Raw genomic sequence first — 18,079 nt, forward strand, 5'->3', positions numbered from 1 at the left:
CACTTAAGCAGTAAAAGGGCGCATAGTAACTCCAGAAGTTCGATAGAAACAGATCTACAGCTGCAGAGGGAGATTCTGTTAACAGCACCACTCCACAAATTTAACATTTATATCAAAAAAAAAAAAAAAATGTAGAAACAAATCCAAATTAAGATTGGTTGCTGTGTAGTAAACCTGTGCAAAAAGGTGTTTTGATCAGAATACAGTGTAAAACACAGTAGTGGTGGCATTATACTGAAAGCCCACTTTACTCAGGGGGGACAGAGCAAATACTCAAAGCTGATGAGAAAATGGATTGAGTTAAATACAATCCAAAACAAACAGAACAAATGTTAAAGACTACAAAGGATTTAGTACTGTTGCAGGGGGTAACTTTGCAAGAGAACAACCACCATAGATTGCAGCCAGAGCAAGAATGGAATAATTTAAAATAAATTATATTCATTGAATGGCTAAAATTGCTAAGAATGTGACCTAAATATAAATGACAATGATTGACGTTTGCAGTTTGTGTTTGATTTACCTGAACTCAAACTACTCTGCAAAGAACCACATGTGAAACCATCAGTTTGTAGATCTTTAAATTTAGTTAAGACGTGTTTCAAAATACTTCCAGTTTCAGCTGCAGCTAAAGGTGTGTCTAGATAGTACTGATTCAGGGCGATTAAATACACCTCGTTGACCTCAAGCAATAAAATACAATGCAGTGCAGAAAAAATTCTCAGTGGTATGAAGACTTTTGCAAAGCACCACTTAAGGCACAAAAAAAAGACTAAAAAAAGGCACTGAGGTTTGATTTCATCAACTACAGGTGCTGCAATAGACAAATGATTTTTTTTTTACCTTGAGTGTAGACAACACCTCATCTGTCTTTTCATTGGGGCTTGTGGTTATGGAGTACCGAGGGTTGCGATCTGGGTCAATCACTGTGTCACCTCTTTCCCAGCGGATGATGATGGGCCATTCTCCTCTGGCTGTGCAGTTCAGCTCCTTCACATGGCCCTTCTTTGCCATGGTGGTATTGGGATGACTGGTGATCATTGCTGGGACTGATGTGAGACAGGAAATCGAGTGTAAGATAATTGTTAGGTGTGGATAAAAGAGTAGAAGGTAAAGGAAATCATTAAACAGATAGGGAAGTTGTATTACAGAGAGAGGTAAAAGAGGAATTAAAGAAGAAGAAGGAGGGGGGGGGACAATAAGCAGAATTTGTGAGGAGAAAAATAAGTGAGGAGGAAAGAGAGGTATAGGAAACTGGCAGTTAAAGGAGGGGTTTAGCGTTCCATTGCATTAGAGCAATGAAAAGCTATGGTCATTGAGGTAAAGTCAATAAAACTCCTTTCTCATTCTCCAATAGTTAACATAGGGGTTGTAAGTCAATGAAGAGGCAAAAAAAACAATACACTCCACCTTTTGTGTTCATTCGATACCCATATCCCTCACACACTCAATCTTCTTAGTTCAACACACATACACCCTGTATCGATCCAACGAGGGTTCTGCTGTTTTGTTTTCATCACTTATTCATCCCACCCTCCCTCTTTTCCGCTTTTCCGTCTTCTCCACTGAGCGATACAGACAGAATTGAGGGAGGCAGAGGAGAGGAACGGTTTAATCAATAAAACTAACAGGAGAAGGAGAAAGAGGGAGCGCATCGAAGAGAGTGGGGCAGCCCCATGGATAGAAAAACATGGGGAGAGCAGTAGATGCATTTATGTGTGCCTTGTTCTACTCGCTTGTGTATACAAGTGTCAAAAGCTGCCAGATATCAAGTTTAACATCTCTCTCGTGAGGACAACTGAATTGTACTGTGAGTTACAGAAAACATTAGCCTTAAATCATGCTGTATTTGACATTGAAAATCTTTATTTTTGGGTTCATTGAGTATATTGGTCATTTCCATTTTTACGCATGTTGTTTCTAAGAGGTTCCTGACAGGTGGCAAAGGATAGATAGAATTGATTACAGATAGTGATCAAGCTCAAAGTCATTTTGACTGTCTTAAGACAGATCCCATGAGTTGAAAGATCAACGGTTTGATTGTCGTCTGGCTGTCTGTCACAGGTTTGTTAACATTAACTTATCTTCCCCTGGGCTGCTCCTGGTTTTTTCTCCTATTATGTATCACTATTATGTATCACTTTTGCTTTTATCATTTTTAGAGTATAGCAAGATAATTAATTATTTGTTAAGTGCAAGAGTATCATTACATAAAGTTAGAGGCTCCTAAATGTTCTATCTCTACCCCTACCCTGCTTCTCTGTGTGGATATGCATACTCACTTTTAACAGTTAGGACCATGCTCTTGCTGATGTCTGAACCCACACCATTGGAGGCCTGACACAGGTAGAAACCTCGATCTTCCTCCAGGACATGTCTGATTAGCAGAGAGCCATTAGTCATGATCTGAATACGACCTGTCAGAGGGACCGGGTGGTACTGTTGTGGGTTTCCAATCCCAGCTGGGCAAAAGGTGAGAGCCACAAAGGAAAGGTTACTGTGAAGTATTTTGTAAACAAAAGCTGACAGAAAAACATACCACATGCATACAGTTATGAAAAGAGGGTAATGTACCTAGTGCTCCTCTGGCATGCTTCCACATCACTTTAGGAGGAGGATATCCATCGACAGAACAGTTTAAGATTGCTGACTTTCCATAGATCCCATCCTGGTTGTTGGGCTGTACAACGAATCGTGGCGGGACTGGAAAGAATTTGAGTAAAAAAATGCACAGGTAAAAAGCCAATTTATTTGAAATGCACAGAGTGAAACCTTTTGAATTAAGTGACTTAAAAGTTTGTACCAGTGGGGCTCAATGTTTGTTGATTTTTTTAATTTTTTTACTTCCTCCTCTTGCTCGTGTATGCATTTAAGCATGATTGACTAACACTCACATGCATTCATGTAATACCAAAAATTTAAACTCATCTAATGTATAATTTTGTTATCACATATACTGTATATCACAGTATATATATAATTTAATCTAAAATTCACAGCTCAATTTACATGTTTTTTGCAGATTCTTAATGTGAGGGTAAGCAAACTGTTGCAGCCTTACTGGTATTGTGACAACACACCAAATGTATCTGTCTTCATGCACGCTGGACTGTGTAAACATTATCAAATCCTTTCATGTTGCCCGATTTGCAACACAGATACTCTTTAGTGTAAATATTCAACTGATACAAAAGGTATGCAGAGTAACAGAAATTCTCATGTTGACTCTGTTGTGAGTCGCAGATAGCTACTGTACACCATGACCTTTGGAACTGGAATGAAAACTGTCTCCTGTAATGAATAAACTAATACCTCTGAATGTAGACAAATCCCTTTAAAATAGGAAGACTGCCAGATAAATTCACAAATAATGTGAATTAATGCAATAAACATCTAGGACAATCATCAATAATTTATTATTTATTCTAGATTTACTAGTGCCTTTTATTTAATAATTCAAAAATAAAATAATGAATTATTAGCAGAGAATGCCTTTTACGCATACAGTAAGAATGGTATTAAGTGAGATAATATTTGTTTTTATGAAAGACACTTTCAGCCATAGAAATGAAAGATCATCTGCTTATCAGCCTCAGCAGTCTCTGTTTTATTTTCCAGCTGGCCTCAAACTACTCATTAATCTTTTTCTGTGCTTACCTGTAACTGTGAGCTGCCTTTCTGTGCTGACACTTGCAGCATCGTTGCTGGCAATGCATGTGTAGTTGCCATTGTGTTTTAGAGACACTTTGGAAATCTGCAGGGAACTCATGAACTCTTTTGTATCAATGGTGATCCCTGATGAGGGTACGATCTCCTGGCCATCCTTACGCCATGTGATGCGGATTGGCATGTCTCCTGATGCCACCACACAGGCGATGTACATCAATTTACCAATGGAGGTCGGGGGAAAGTCAAATGGTTGGATCAGCGGGGGAACTGTAAGAGGAAAAAAAAAAGAATGAGAAGGAAAAAAAAATAAGCGTAGATGCAATAAAAAGGAAAAAAAGGTGCCCAGCAATTTAAAGAACCACTCATTTTGTTTTGAAAATATAAATATTAAATGTGTAATACATAATTATTTCTCAAGATCAATACAACATGATATCTTGTTATATCTGTTTTTTGGCACTGAATTCTTGAATAGTCAAATAAAGTCCATTAACCAAGCTTGGGCTTGTAACCCACTGCACCGTCCGAGTACAACTCTTCCACTTCAACCCACCATGTCCTGCTTAAGTCAACCCATAATAGCTGCTCTAATTGGAGCCCCATCCATAGGGGGAAAAACTGCAGTGCCATGGATATCAGCTAAGGCGATACGGATGACTTGCAGTGTGTAAAGAGGATTTGGATGCTACTGAAGTTGTATGTGTGTCTATGGGCATATTTTATTACCCTGTTGGGACTATTTCCCAGAAATACGCTAGATTTTGCAGACTTATAGGGACTTGTGGGTATAAACAACTGGTTCCCATAAGGAAAAGTTCTAATCTTGGGGTGGCGGTTAGGTTTAGGGTAGGAGTAACTTGGTGATTTATTCTAAGCCTTTTAACACGAATTTACAGAAATCAGAGGTATGATGGGCAAGCTCTTAAGTAAAAACACACCTGCATCAAGACAGAGAGTGTTAATTTGCACACACATAAACTCAGCAGAGTAATACTACAGTATAAAAACAAGGGAGCAACAAAAATGTCACACATTGCGAGAATGAACACAACCCACATTCACACTTGACAACTTCCTGGAACAAACATGTCGTTCTGCTGCAGCAGAAGACAGAGTGAAGCATTATGAGGAAAAAAAATATTACAACACACACATTTCATTCATACTAACACATGCAATGAGTAAGGAATGCACACAATCCTAAAACTTGTACAATAGCCCTCCTGCTCTGTGTAATTGTTGAGAGGCTGAGAGCTTGCTCTTTGCCACTCAGCCCCTTAATCAGGGATTATTAGAGACAATACACACAGCTTTGTTCTTTCTTTTCATTCTGTTTTACTAAAACGGTCCTGTTTCCAGCCATTCCAATAATCACTTTGTTCATTGCACTAACAACAAAGTAAATTAAAAAGATTGTACTCCTTTTTCACTTTTTTTTATTTGTCCTATACATTGCAACCCTAACAAAGTAGTCTGATTTACAAATCCTTAATAGAACAATATCAAGTGGAAAGAACCCTGAACATCCTCCAGCAGCACTAATTAATCTATTTAAAAATGGCCTAAGTAGAGATTGCGTTGAAGACAAAATACAGAACTGATTAAAGGTATCTCAGGACCAAATAAGAAAGTGTACCTTAAAAGAATAAAGAGGAGGATGAATGTTGTCAGCAGGTAGAGCATAGCAAAAATGATAGCTATTTACCTTTATTTTCTCTAACATTTAAAGGTATTTATGGAACGATGCTTCTATATCCCTTTTGTGTGCCTGCTACTGTCTTCTTGAGCCCCCAGTCAGCATCAGCATAAGGCTGCTCACACAGAGCCTGGTTCTGCTTGAGATTTATTCATGTTAAAAGGGTGTTTTTCCTCTCCACTGCTGCTGTATACATGCCTGGCATGAGGGATTGCTGCAGAGTCAAAGTAAAACTGTGAGGGGATGGAGGAACTAAGCCTGCAAAGTCTATAAATGAGTGTAATAAGCTTCTTTTGAGAGAAATGTTTAAACTAATCTGTCTATATAATTTTATTAAATTGTCTCAGTAATATGCCTTGAGATGACAAAGTTTCTGCTCCTTACAGTTCATTTTGAGGCTTCCAAGTACATATAAACATCTTTAGGTATGAGTAGATGGTATGTAAAATACTGTTTTTAAATACATCATGTCATATATAATTGATTTGTCCATGTAAAGTAAAAATCAGAATGTGTAATGGCTATGATCTACATAAGGTTTGGTTGTAAAAAAAAATTTATACACAATATGAATGATAAAACCTGGAACAGAATCGGGGTGCTGCTTCTGTATCTACATTTAGCACATTTGGAAGTCAGGTGCAAACTTGCATGCAAAAATATCTCTAGTCATTGTAGTGAAAAGGAGGCATAAGCAGAATGAATGACTGTTCTCTGGGCGTGTCAACATATTTAGTCAGAAATCTATATGGTAGAGTAGTCTTTGTTTTGTGCTCTTCAGCTGTACCAGATTCATTTTAGAGGTCCCTGGGTTTGACACATAATTTTGCAAATGTCCGTTTGTACTTTTAATCATCATTATCATCATAGCAGTCTGAGTTAGGAAAGATATTTTTAAAAAGAAGCTCCATTTCAGAGGAGAGGTGTTATTTTTACTTGTATTCTATTAATTTGTTTCTTGTCTCAATGTTGTCTCAAAGTACTTATTAGAAAAAAAACAAAAATTTCACAACAAAGTCAAAAATGAGCATTAAAGGCCTGCAGTGTGAACACAACCCTTGTTCAGTTTATTATATAAATTGGTTGTTTATCTATTTAAATAAAAATAAAATATTAAATAAATATGAAAAAAGCTTCCTGGATGGGTAACCAAACGTCTTCAAACTTGGAAAAACAAGTCCAGTGGATTGTTTTTCATTTTTTGGAATGACTATGACCTCGATGACTGAAAACCTTCACCAGCATATTACATTGAAATGTTGCAATCACCCTACCAGAGGAGCACAGTGACAGTGGCCAGTCTCTTTTCAAATGAAATGACTCAAACGGGTCATTCAGGACAGTAAAAAGTATTTACTGCACTTGGCAAGACATTTCTGAGAGACTGAAAAATAAGACTTACCAACTTAAATCCCATTACAAAGTAAATCCACAAAAACAGGGAAACAGTCTAGAGCAGGGTCAGCAAACTGGTTCCAGAAAGGGCCGTGTGGCTGCAGGTTTTCTTTCCAACCAAGCAATAGCGCACCAGACTCCAGTCATCTCATCAAGGGAGTCCAATCTGAACATGATGGCTTGATGATATGAATGGAGTCTGGTGTGCTATTTTATTTGGTTGGAAAAAAAAACTGCATAATAATAAAATTAAAGTAATAATAATAACAGAAGTAGCAGATTTTCATCTGCACGTTCGAATGGTTCATCCCAACCCCAACTTCAACATAGTAAACTGAGGAAGCATCAATAGTATGATAAAGATTTTCATACTCTCTTTTCTGTAAGTAAAAACCTGTAGAATAGTTATTCTGTTCAGCAGCGTCACATATTTTACTAACCTTTGACAGTGACATAAACAGTTTGTGTGATGAATAGCTGTGGTTGGATCAGCACGCTGCACACATAGGCACCCTCATCCATGCCTTTCTGAACATCGCTGAGCTTAAGTGTCCCATTCTCAAACACCACCTAAACAAGTATTGGCAATGTATTAGTACACACTAACGTAATATCAATAATTAATACACAAAGGGCTATGACAACAACTTTTGAATTGTCAGAAGAAAATAAAAACTCCTCAAAGAAGTCCCAGAATGAAGTAAACTTTTTGTGGAACAGCACTTCCTTATTTTGTATTTCTGTACTGAGTAAAAGGGGGACCTTACCTGACGATGGTTGTCAGGAAGCAGAATTCCCTCTTTGTACCAGTTGATCGAGTAATAAGGATACCCAATTACTCTACAGTTTATGAAAGTGTTTCTTCCTGCCACCGCTGTAATATTCTTCATAGGCCTTATCCTTGGAGGACCTGATTATGAGAACAAGATAAAAATGGAAAGGTGGAGAAAGAAAGAGTGGTAGAATCAGAGAAAGAAAAGGAAAGAAGGATAAAGAAGATCATTAGTTTATGATGCCAATAGAAGATCTTGGAATTTTGGGAATAATGGAGGGGAGGAAGGGGGGTTGGAAAGGGATGGGGGTTGGGGAGAGAACTTAGGAGAAGAGACAGAAGAAGAAAAATTATATAGCTGTTTAAGATACATCTGATTATTTTGGGAAATTTTATATGTTATTACTGCAAGTGTGAAGGGAAAAAAAACACAGTTTTAATTTCTTTTTGCAAGAATATAAGGGAAAAAAAACAAGGACTATCACTTTCATTTCCTTCTCAGTTTTGTTTTCAATATGATTGTCATAGAAAATACTTTTTTTTTTCTTTATTACAATTTTTCTTTTTAAACCTTCAACCCTGTGCTATTTATTTAGGTTTCTAACCACTTTCTAAATCTGGAGACTCCTTTGTCAGTTTTTTTTTTTTTCTCGTATAATAGCTTAATGTCAGTCAGATTGGAAGGGAAGACCATAGCTGGCCTGCCTGGTCCAGGCTGTGGAAATAGAGCTAATGGGGATAACAGAAGTTAACTTGTGCCCCATTTACACTTCCCCGCTGCAACCGCTCCATGTTCGTACCAGGCTTGGATCAGTTAACTGTTCCGAGCTTGGTTCTTACGGCAATTTACACATCATGCTCCTATCGGCGGTCCACAATACTATAGCTCTCAAGGCAGGGAATATGCAAACAAAAATGACAAAAATGACATTAAGGAAGTCATGTGCCTGGATACCATCCTCCACCCAAATTTCAATTAGAGCCTTGGTCTTGGCATCTTCCCAGGTCCAAAACGCTCTTTTGATGCCATTTATTGTTAATAGGCTGAGAAGAAGTTTTTGCTGTGAACAGATGAAGAGAGATCTGAGAGTTGCAAAGCTGGGCATGTCGTAAAACCTGCAAAATGAGTCAGCTGACTTTAAATAGGAGATGACGCAGCCTGCTTATGCGGTCTTTGTTATCAAAGACCTGAGCCACAGCTTAACCACGCCAAGCCCCACTGTTAATAAATAGTACTAGATTTAGTGCGGATTGTTTGTGTCTCGCACCGTTCAGTTAAGTTGTGCGTTGATAATCTCGGTTACCGTGCTCGGACTGTCCTCCGCACGATTTCAAAAGGGTAGTGTAAATGGGGCTTTGGGTTCATGCTCTCTCTGGGAGTTCTAGGGAAAATCTTGTCATTTGTGCTCAAAAACACTCTTTTTCATCCTCCAATACCCCCTCTTATTTTGTGTTTCTGTTTTGCTTTTTTTGTTTACAATGGTCAAGTTAGCGCAAGTTTGTAGGCTGTTTTTACTCTGAAATTCCCACCACCTCTTTTCTCACAACACAAAGAAACAGAGGGGAGATTGTAGGAAGAAAAAGATTATTAATGCACATGAAAAAGGAGTTAGGGCTTGAACTCCTGGAAAGTGTGAGAACCAAAGTTAACTTCTGCTATCATGAGCACCTTTTCTGTCATAGCTGGACCAGGCTTGTGCCTATCTTAGCACCAACTCACATTTTTGAGTAACTTGATAAATTAAATTAATGAAAATTTCTGTTGGTAGTCAAATTCTTGTGTAACAGACAATTTCTACAGAGGACAAAGGAACTATTCAGCCAGCTCTTCTTCTAAGCTATCGCTAAGCTATTACTTACATCTTTGTCAACCTTTTTCCTCTAGAGACTCTTCTCTCATAGCTCTGTGCTTGAATCTCCCTAAAAAGTGTTAAGAATCTCTTCAGTCTCTGTCAAATAAATGTTTATTAAGATGTGTGACAATTATACTTGAGAAAAAGTTAATTTGGAAAACACTCAAGTATTGCTTTTACTATTAAAATGTAAAATCGAAATAAAACACTGACGTAGCACTGATATCTGACACACAAAAAAAAACATCAGTCAATTATGTCTTGATGCTTGAGCTACTCTCCAAAAACAATAGAGTTAGGTTAATTGGCTGCTTTAAAAAAAATTCTGTAGGTGTAAATGTATGAATTTGTCCTTTGTTGCCCTTTGATGGATCAAAAACATGAATGATTTTACAAATACATTTAAACTAAATGTCAGTGGAAAGACATCTATTATCAAAACAACTGCTCTGCAGGGTGAGCAAAGAAACAAACTAGAAAAACCAGATCAGACTCTTAAATAATCTTTCACAAGGAAAAGCTAAACAATTATCAAAGGAAATTTATGAAACAGGAAAAAAGATCTAATAAAGAAAGTAAAATTCCAGACATGTTTTCATATATTACACCCAACAAAAATATGAACACAACACTTTTGTTTCCATTTTTTATGAGATTAACTTAAAGATCTAAAACTTTTTCCATTTTCCTTCACGCTTATCCCTGCTGGGTCTATAAAAAAAAAAAACAGAAATTATATCTATCAAATAGGAGCTACAAATAAAATTCAAAGGCAAATACCTATATAAATTCAATGAAATGTGGACAATTTTGTTTTGATTAATATAAAATTGAATTAAATTTCTTTAATAAAGGTTTAACATAAAAAGCATGCAAGGAGTATGTGTAATTTAACAAATAAAATCTTTTTAGCATTTCTGACGGTGGTTGAGAGTTATCCCTTAATAATCTGCCACTTTAGCTTTGACCTTCTCCCCATTGTCTATCTTGTTTTTGCTTCTTCTGACACCCCCCTCCTACCCTTGCTGTCTTTTGGTCTCTTTTTCCTCTCTTTTCCACCCCTCTCTCAGCATGTTTTGAGCTTTGAAGTCACAGCTCTGACGAGTCAAAGATGTATTATTCAGGAGCTCTATCACATACATAAACACACGTGTGTGAACACCCATTCAGGCCCTATATAGAAAACGTGCATAGCTATATCTGTGAGTTTCTGTGTAGTTATTGTTGGTTGCTTAGTGAATCAGATACTTTCTATGAAACAAATCTTGGTGAGCGGGAAAACATATGAGCTTCAGTTTTCTGAGGTTTGGTCCTAAGTATGAGTGTCAATGTATCTGTGTGTGATTGGTGACAGTTTGTGTAGCATGGAGTGCTTAAACTCTCTGGCAGTGGGGCTCATTCTCACTTCAATGATCTTTCTGGCATGTTTACTTAGAGCTGACTTGCATGTCAAAACTATCTATCTCACCAAAAGGACCAAGAAAAAAGTATTGAGAAAAATCAAAAGAAAGCGAGAGAGAGAGAGAGGAGAGATAGAGCGTGAGAAGGAGAGATGGTGATACAGCTCTGTCCCTTGGTGTCACTATTTATTCCGTCATTCTAGAAAACTAACTTAATCAGTTCTGTCTCAAGAGTTTACAATCAGATGTTCCTCATTGAAGAGGCTTTTCTTCTATTTTCAATTATTATCTAGTTTCATTTTGTTGTCCTTCATATGTTTCTCGCTATGAAGATAGGTATGTGTAAGAATATCCGCTATTGTGTCTTGGAAGTGAACATCTGGGAATAACAATGTGAGAAGTTGCAGAGCAAAACAAAAATGTTATTTATATAACTAAATATTTGCTTGTACCAAAAGGTCAAAGAGACATGCAGAGTCAATTTGAGGTTTTATGTTAGTTGCACCCACAGATTTTTTTTACTCCAACAAATAAATTGCAATGCAGTCACTTGATCACTCATTGTAATCCCTTTTGAATTCTATTTCCCGTACATTTTCTTCCTTGATCAGTAAAACACAGTTATCAAGTTTGCAAATATATGCAAGATTGTTCGTGAAATTAGTTTCACAGTATTCATGCCCAGGGTCCCCAATTGACTAGCACTTAACAGGTAAGATCGAGGGGATCATAACAGGTAAGCTCAATCAACTAAATTTAACACAGTCATCTCAGATATCTAGGTCATAGTAGTAAAAAAAAAACAATCCACTATTCTTGGTTTCCTAGTTTAAAGACGTTTCGCTTCCCATCCAGGAAGCCTTTTCAATTCAAAATGTCAAAATTAGCATTGAGTTCCAAACTTTATATAGTAGCCCAAAAACTTGCTTTGGCTTAGAAAACATGCAAATTTAATCAGAGGAACGGGTCAGCCCCTTGGGAATGGGAAGTCATTATATGGAGTAAAAGTACATTTGTTTACTTTGCGTATCTCAATGCTACTTAATACATTTTAGAGGTATATTAATAGAAGAGAAAGAAGGTCATACAACAAATATAATTGTCAGTAATAAGAAGAAATTAGCTTTCAAAAAGGTAAGTTTGAGAGTTAAAATAAAAAGTAAAATAAAACCTAAAACTTTGCATGTAAGAAAAATCAGATATAGACAGAAAAAGAGCTTTAGGAGGGTAAAGCAGAGGGTATTGGTCAGGGTGGGTAAGGGGTAAGGCTATGAGAAGCCTCTGTATGACTGATATTGAAAAGTAGACAGGCACCTCTTACGTTTATGCGCGCTTGGTACTCAGCACCACCAGCCGAGTTTCGTGCGGCGCACCGATACACTCCTCCATCACGGATCTGTGGGCTGCTGACATTGACGAAGCTTACGGTGCTTCCATCAGAGAGGGTATACTGGCTGGATCTAACACGTGACAGATCACGGGCTACAGGCTCATCATCCAAGGTCCATGTGATTGTAGGTGGAGGGGCTCCTTTGGCTGCACACATCAGAGAAAATGGCTCGCCGGGGACAACCACACGTTCGCTGAAGGAGGCAACGATGCGAGGTGTACCATCTGAGAAAGGAAAAGGCCAGAAGTGGAATCCTTTTGTTCAACTGAGCTAAACATAGCATATAAAATAAATATAAAATCTTAGTGCTAATATTACTTGGTAACAGGCTTGTAAAATAATTTGTTAATAAGATTTAATCTTTACCTTCTAGCAGTATGATGGAGAAGTCTTGTGCAGTCTGACCCTTTCGCGAGGCAAAGCACTGGTAAGCCCCAGAGTGTCTTTTTTGTGCAGCAGAGATGAAAAGTGTCTCATTGTGTGCTCCTTGGATGGAAAAGTGCTGATCAGGCATCACAGGTTCTGTGTTACGGTACCAGGACACAGTAAAGTGGGGGGAACCCTGGACAGCACAGGAGAGGATTACTGTACTGCTGATCCCCGTCTTCAGGTTCTTTGGAGACAGGGTGACCCGCAGTGGTTCTAGAGACGGGGGAAAAAAATATAAGGTAATTATTCCAAAGGGCACAAGTGAGTAACTACATACTGAAGAAAGAAACTACTGGTATAAGAAAGCATGTTGGGCGTAGAATTCAAAAATTGGCTGTGCTAGCTAAGCAACACAAATCATATTCTGGTGTGTATTTCTTGTCTGTGTTTTGGTTGATGTGTCTCTCTATATGGGTATGTGCATGTGTGGGATCGAGAGTGTGTGCTCAGCAGCAAGGAAAAATTGAGACAGGAGGACAGGAAGGGGAGAAAATGTCAGTGAGCAATAAAGCAGCTGATGTGGGAAGTGGGGACTGCTGAAAGTCTATATTAACATGTGTATCTGTGTGTTTTTGCATTTACAACTTTTATGTTGTTTTATGCTTTTTTTTTTCTTTGACTCTCAATTAGTTTCTCTGACAATTAAGGTTTGCTATTTCAAAAAGATAGATAGATAGATAGATAGATAGATAGATAGATAGATAGATAGATAGATAGATAGATAGATAGATAGATAGATAGATAGATAGATAGATAGATAGATAGATAGATAGATAGATAGATAGATAGATAGATAGATAGATAGATAGATAGATAGATAGATAGATAGATAGATAGATAGATAGATAGATAGATAGATAAATCTTGGCTCTTAATTGCTCACAACAAAAGAGATGTGTGCTTCAGCTTTATAATAATTACTTTGTGGATAAATAATAAATGTAGATGCATATAAAAAAAGGCCTCAGGGTTATTTCAGAGCATATAAACCTAACTCATTTCTTGAATCTTTTTCTTTTAGAGTAGGTAGTATCATTCCAAACAAATGCATTTTTATCGGTTTTTTTATAAAAACCAATGTGTGTATTGAGAAATTACTCTCTCATTTACCAAATGTATTGTTCCTCACTTCTTATTTTGTAATTCATTTTGCACATTAAAATGCTTTATTTTTTAACAATAAATGCAGATTTTGTACATAATATCCTATTAAATCTTCCAAGTACTTTTAATGAGTTAAAAGGCTTTAGCTTTAGAAAATCATTGCATAATATATTAAAGAAGTAGACAATCTAAACAAAGGGAATTTCTAGCTTTTGTATTGGCTTATAACTAGTATTGTAAGTAGTATAGTAAAAGGTGTTCTTAAGAAGATAATTGGCAAATGTCCATGTGTTAGATTAATTAGATAATTATACCTGAAGATAAAAAAAAAACATAATTAAATTAAGTACCTATGCCATCCTAGTGCCACACACATACCAGTACACATGATAGAATGTAAATTTCTGTTGTTAGAGATTTAAAGCATCAATACTCTGAAACAATGGAGTCTTTGCCTGGATTTGCTGTTCAGAGACGTTAAACTTGAGTTGAAATTCCCTTTGTCATTGAAACTGATGCTAAAAGACAGTGACTTGACTTAGATTTTATGCCATAAAAAAACTAAGTCAAGTCAGTCTCTCGAGCATTTAGGTGGTATAAAGTATATAAATGTATATATACTTATACAAAAGTATATTTAATTTGGGTATATAAATCAAGGACCAAATCCTCGTTTTATTTTCACATATTGAGACTTTTAAAGGGTGTGTGACCTACTAAATCTCCAGCTGTCATTGCTGATTAATAGAGATTCAATTCAACACGTCTGAAGTATTTGAGTAGGAAGTGTCTGTTTCTGAAAATTATAGTTAGATCCACTTTATTTAAAACACAGTTCTCTATGAAGATATATCCAACATGTATACGCACCTATAACATTGAGGTGACCAGTCACCTCTTTGGAGCCAAAGCTATTTGTGACTTCACAGATATAGTTTCCGCTGTCCTCAAGTCTCAAGTCGGAGATTATTAGGCCTGTGATTCGCCGTGTCCAGCGGGAGTCAGCTGGTAATGGCCGACCATCTTTCAACCATCGGATGGTGGGATTTGGAAATCCAGAAGCAATGCAGGGCAGCTCTACACTGTGCCCCACCTGCATCTCACCAGATTGAAAACTATCCAGCACAGATGGGGCTGACTCCTTTGGATCTAAATATGGTGAGAGATGTGATTTGATTCAAACTTTTAGTTCATGGAAAGATTCCCAAAAACCAAACCCAAAAGTTTATTAGTAACAATCTATAAAAACAAAAAAATATGCTTCTCCCCCTACCCTTTACAGAGAGCCTTGCTCCGTTGCTCTGGCGGGTTTCTCCACTGTACTTGTGCTTTGTGATGCAGCGGTAGGTGGACAAAGCATCTTCCTTCTGCACTTCTGAGATATACAAAGCACCAAATGAGGTCAGGAAGAAGCGATTACCTGTAAGAGGGCAAAAAAGAAGAGGTTGGTCATTTTTTATCTATCAATGGGAAGTGAATCATTCATCCTCTCACCCTATACATCCTGGAAACATACATTATATTCACTTCATTGATAAAAGCATCCCTTACTACCAGTGTCCACCACCGAGTTCAGAGATTTTCACCCGGATAGGCACCTAAGACCTTATGGCCCAAGCTGTCAAAAGGCTGGGTTCTAGAGCCCAGGCTATGTGTGGAGGAGAGCCTAACTATTTTTAGATGGTTTGGCTCTTTTTGAACTGCTCTTTGTCTGACCCATCACATCCAGCTGCCAGGAGAGACCCTACCAGGGGTATTTAGGCCCCTGACAACATAGCCTCGAATCATCTGTGTAACGAAACCCCTCCATCATGTTAAGATGGTTGTGCATAGAGGGGTTACTCAGATGTCCGGTAAAAATAATCAAGGCAAATTTGCCAACCACAGAATGGAGGCTGTGTAAATGCTCTAATTGATTACAATGGCTGTGTATTTGCTCCAGAATTTGCAGCAAAGTGGAGCCGGATGCAATGCACCTGGGCATTGCAATGGCTCTCTATATATATATATTTAAGTAAAATTCATTATTTCAGATTTGTTTTTTCTTTTAATGAAAGGATTATACCACATTTTCATTATAAAAAAAAAAGAAAATATAAAATGCATCTCTGCTATAATGCAATAAACTAAAACAAAGTGTTCTAGAAGCTGGCAGTTGCTTGGATTCTTTGCATCAAATTTTTTTCTTTAAAACATATTACTGATAAAAAACCCTGATTTCCAAGGAAATGGACAGAAGAGGTAAATAATAAATTATTGAGAAAAATAAATCTATACATTATTATCAAGAAAAAAAAGATCAGCAGAAAGAAAGGAGAAGAAGAAAAATAAACAGTGTATTTTTTTGAGTAACAGTAAAATGTCCTTTTAATTTACATACTTTTACAGCTGATTTATTGAAATGTTAACAAATAGAGAATACACTGTGAAAATGTGAGTACATGAGAGAAAACAAAAAGACCTAAATGAAAGACAAATGTGGGCAGAAAATATAAATTTTTCTACTTCTCTAGGTAACCTTGCCACCACAAATTTTTATTTTAGACATAGATGACAAAATATTTTGCATTACATTTTAGACAGTTTTGTTATGTACACAACTCAAAGTAACCGGTTAAGCACTGAAAACAGCACATATTTCTTATATTCATTGTTTATGTGTGTGTGGATGTTCGGTGTGAAAGAATGATCAATAACACAACTTGTTTTTGATTCCTGGGAGCAACAACAGTCAATGGATTCTATGGCTGCAAAGCTTTGACTAAAGATTTATGAAAACACAGAACATTTAACTGGCTACCTGCCACACATAATCACCCCCCCACCACACGGACACACACACACACACATTCAGAAGAAGCATTCAGCCAAACCAGACTCAATAAGAGCAACAGTTTACTTAGAATGACTGACAGAAGCAAATACAGAAAAGGAACATAGAGGCAGTGATCAATAAATACTTTAGTTGTTAGAGAAGGTAATGATAAAAAATGGTTTCATAAGTGACTCTGTTTAGGAAAAAATCTATTAAGCAGATAAACTCTGCGCTGATTTTCAAGTCAAAGAGATGGAGAGAGCAAGCAGAATTGATTACAGTAAAGCTGAGCCCATACTTGCTTTTCAAACTTTCTTTAAACAACATCACATTATTTTGAATAGACGAGTGGCATTTTGTAGTTTCTATGCTACCATTGCCTATGCTTCTGGGCACTGGTGGCTAAGTTTTTTTTCTTTCTTGGAAGATAGGAAAAAGTTTAGCAGCCTTCATTAAGTTGCTTTTAAGTCATAATACTAAATTTTTGATGTACTTGTCAACGCATGTCAAGGTAAGATTTTCAGTTTTTGTTTATATGTTTTTCAATTCAAAACATTTGTAACAATTCAAAGAATTTTGTACAAGTAAGCATTAGTATGCATTTGGTTTAATATTATTTCTGTTGTGAGTACAGACTAGTTGTGAGGGATGCCTTGAATGTATATGCATTATTCAGGTATAATTTTTACCTTAATCTACTGACATATATGAGTGTCAGCTAAAGCATTTACAAACATAAAGTTCACACACACGTGTTTTCATTTGAGTCAGTCTGTTGTGCTGAGTGCTAAGCAACGCAAGCTGTAATTTCAAAGCCTGCCCTTTTGTTCAGACCTGGGTATTATGCCTTACAGGATAATATGCACTTGGCAAGTGGAGCCCTGTGTAACACGCTGCTACACCCTTGTCACAACATGCCTAAAGAAAGAAAGACAGAGCATGAAGGGGGTGATCGGGAGGGAGGGGAGTAAGAAACTGAGAGACTGCTACAAATGAAGACAAAGAAAAGCAGCCTAGAGCACATAAATATAAAGAATCTAGTCAAGAAACAACATAAAGGAAACTAATGCCATCTTTCATTTCTTCATTTTTATTATCCTATTAATGTCTCATCATTACATACAAAAAAACAACAAAAAACATTATGAATCTGGCAGCCTCAAAACAGAAGCTTCCTTTCATATATTGTTAAGCAGTTACACATTTATGAGCAGTCACTTTAAGTCATTTTGCCATATGCCAAAGGTACTGAAAGGTTTCTCTGTTAGTTTTATCAAATTTTTCATGAAATCACAGTAAACACATACTACGCATTGGATATTAAACAAGATGTATGTTGATTTTTGTTGTTTTTGTTCTATTGATTTGGTTTTTTATTGGTCCACACCAGTAATACGTTTCCATACTGCTTTGCATTGTAGCTTTCAAGGCTTAAAATGGTCTCTTATTCAAAATCCATTATCACAGATTTCAATACTGTGTGGAAAACATCTTGCTTCTAGCTTCTTACTTCTGCAGGCTAGCAGCAAATGTTTCTTCCCTTCTGTGTGGCCATG

General features: G+C 36.9%; 1 protein-coding gene across 3 annotated transcripts in view; it reads right to left on the minus strand.

The window, feature by feature from the left end:
- LOC119792101 (Down syndrome cell adhesion molecule-like protein 1 homolog) overlaps positions 1-18,079 on the minus strand; it is a 139,105-nt gene that overhangs the window by 46,687 nt on the left and 74,339 nt on the right. For 2 of the 3 annotated variants that reach the window (XM_038298569.1, XM_038298568.1), the window contains exons 4-13: positions 14,982-15,128; positions 14,579-14,857; positions 12,542-12,817; positions 12,100-12,399; positions 7,528-7,670; positions 7,201-7,330; positions 3,658-3,936; positions 2,575-2,703; positions 2,283-2,462; positions 844-1,049 (exon numbers count right to left, since the gene is read on the minus strand). In XM_038298569.1, the coding sequence (XP_038154497.1) occupies positions 844-1,049; positions 2,283-2,462; positions 2,575-2,703; positions 3,658-3,936; positions 7,201-7,330; positions 7,528-7,670; positions 12,100-12,399; positions 12,542-12,817; positions 14,579-14,857; positions 14,982-15,128 (2,069 nt within the window). Of the gene's footprint in view, positions 1-843; positions 1,050-2,282; positions 2,463-2,574; positions 2,704-3,657; positions 3,937-7,200; positions 7,331-7,527; positions 7,671-12,099; positions 12,400-12,541; positions 12,818-14,578; positions 14,858-14,981; positions 15,129-18,079 lie in introns of those variants that run through there. The other variant, XR_005281939.1, reaches the window with a different exon arrangement.

Source organism: Cyprinodon tularosa, unplaced genomic scaffold (genome assembly GCF_016077235.1).
Source record: "Cyprinodon tularosa strain WSP-4 unplaced genomic scaffold, ASM1607723v1 ctg41, whole genome shotgun sequence".
NCBI lineage: Eukaryota > Metazoa > Chordata > Actinopteri > Cyprinodontiformes > Cyprinodontidae > Cyprinodon > Cyprinodon tularosa.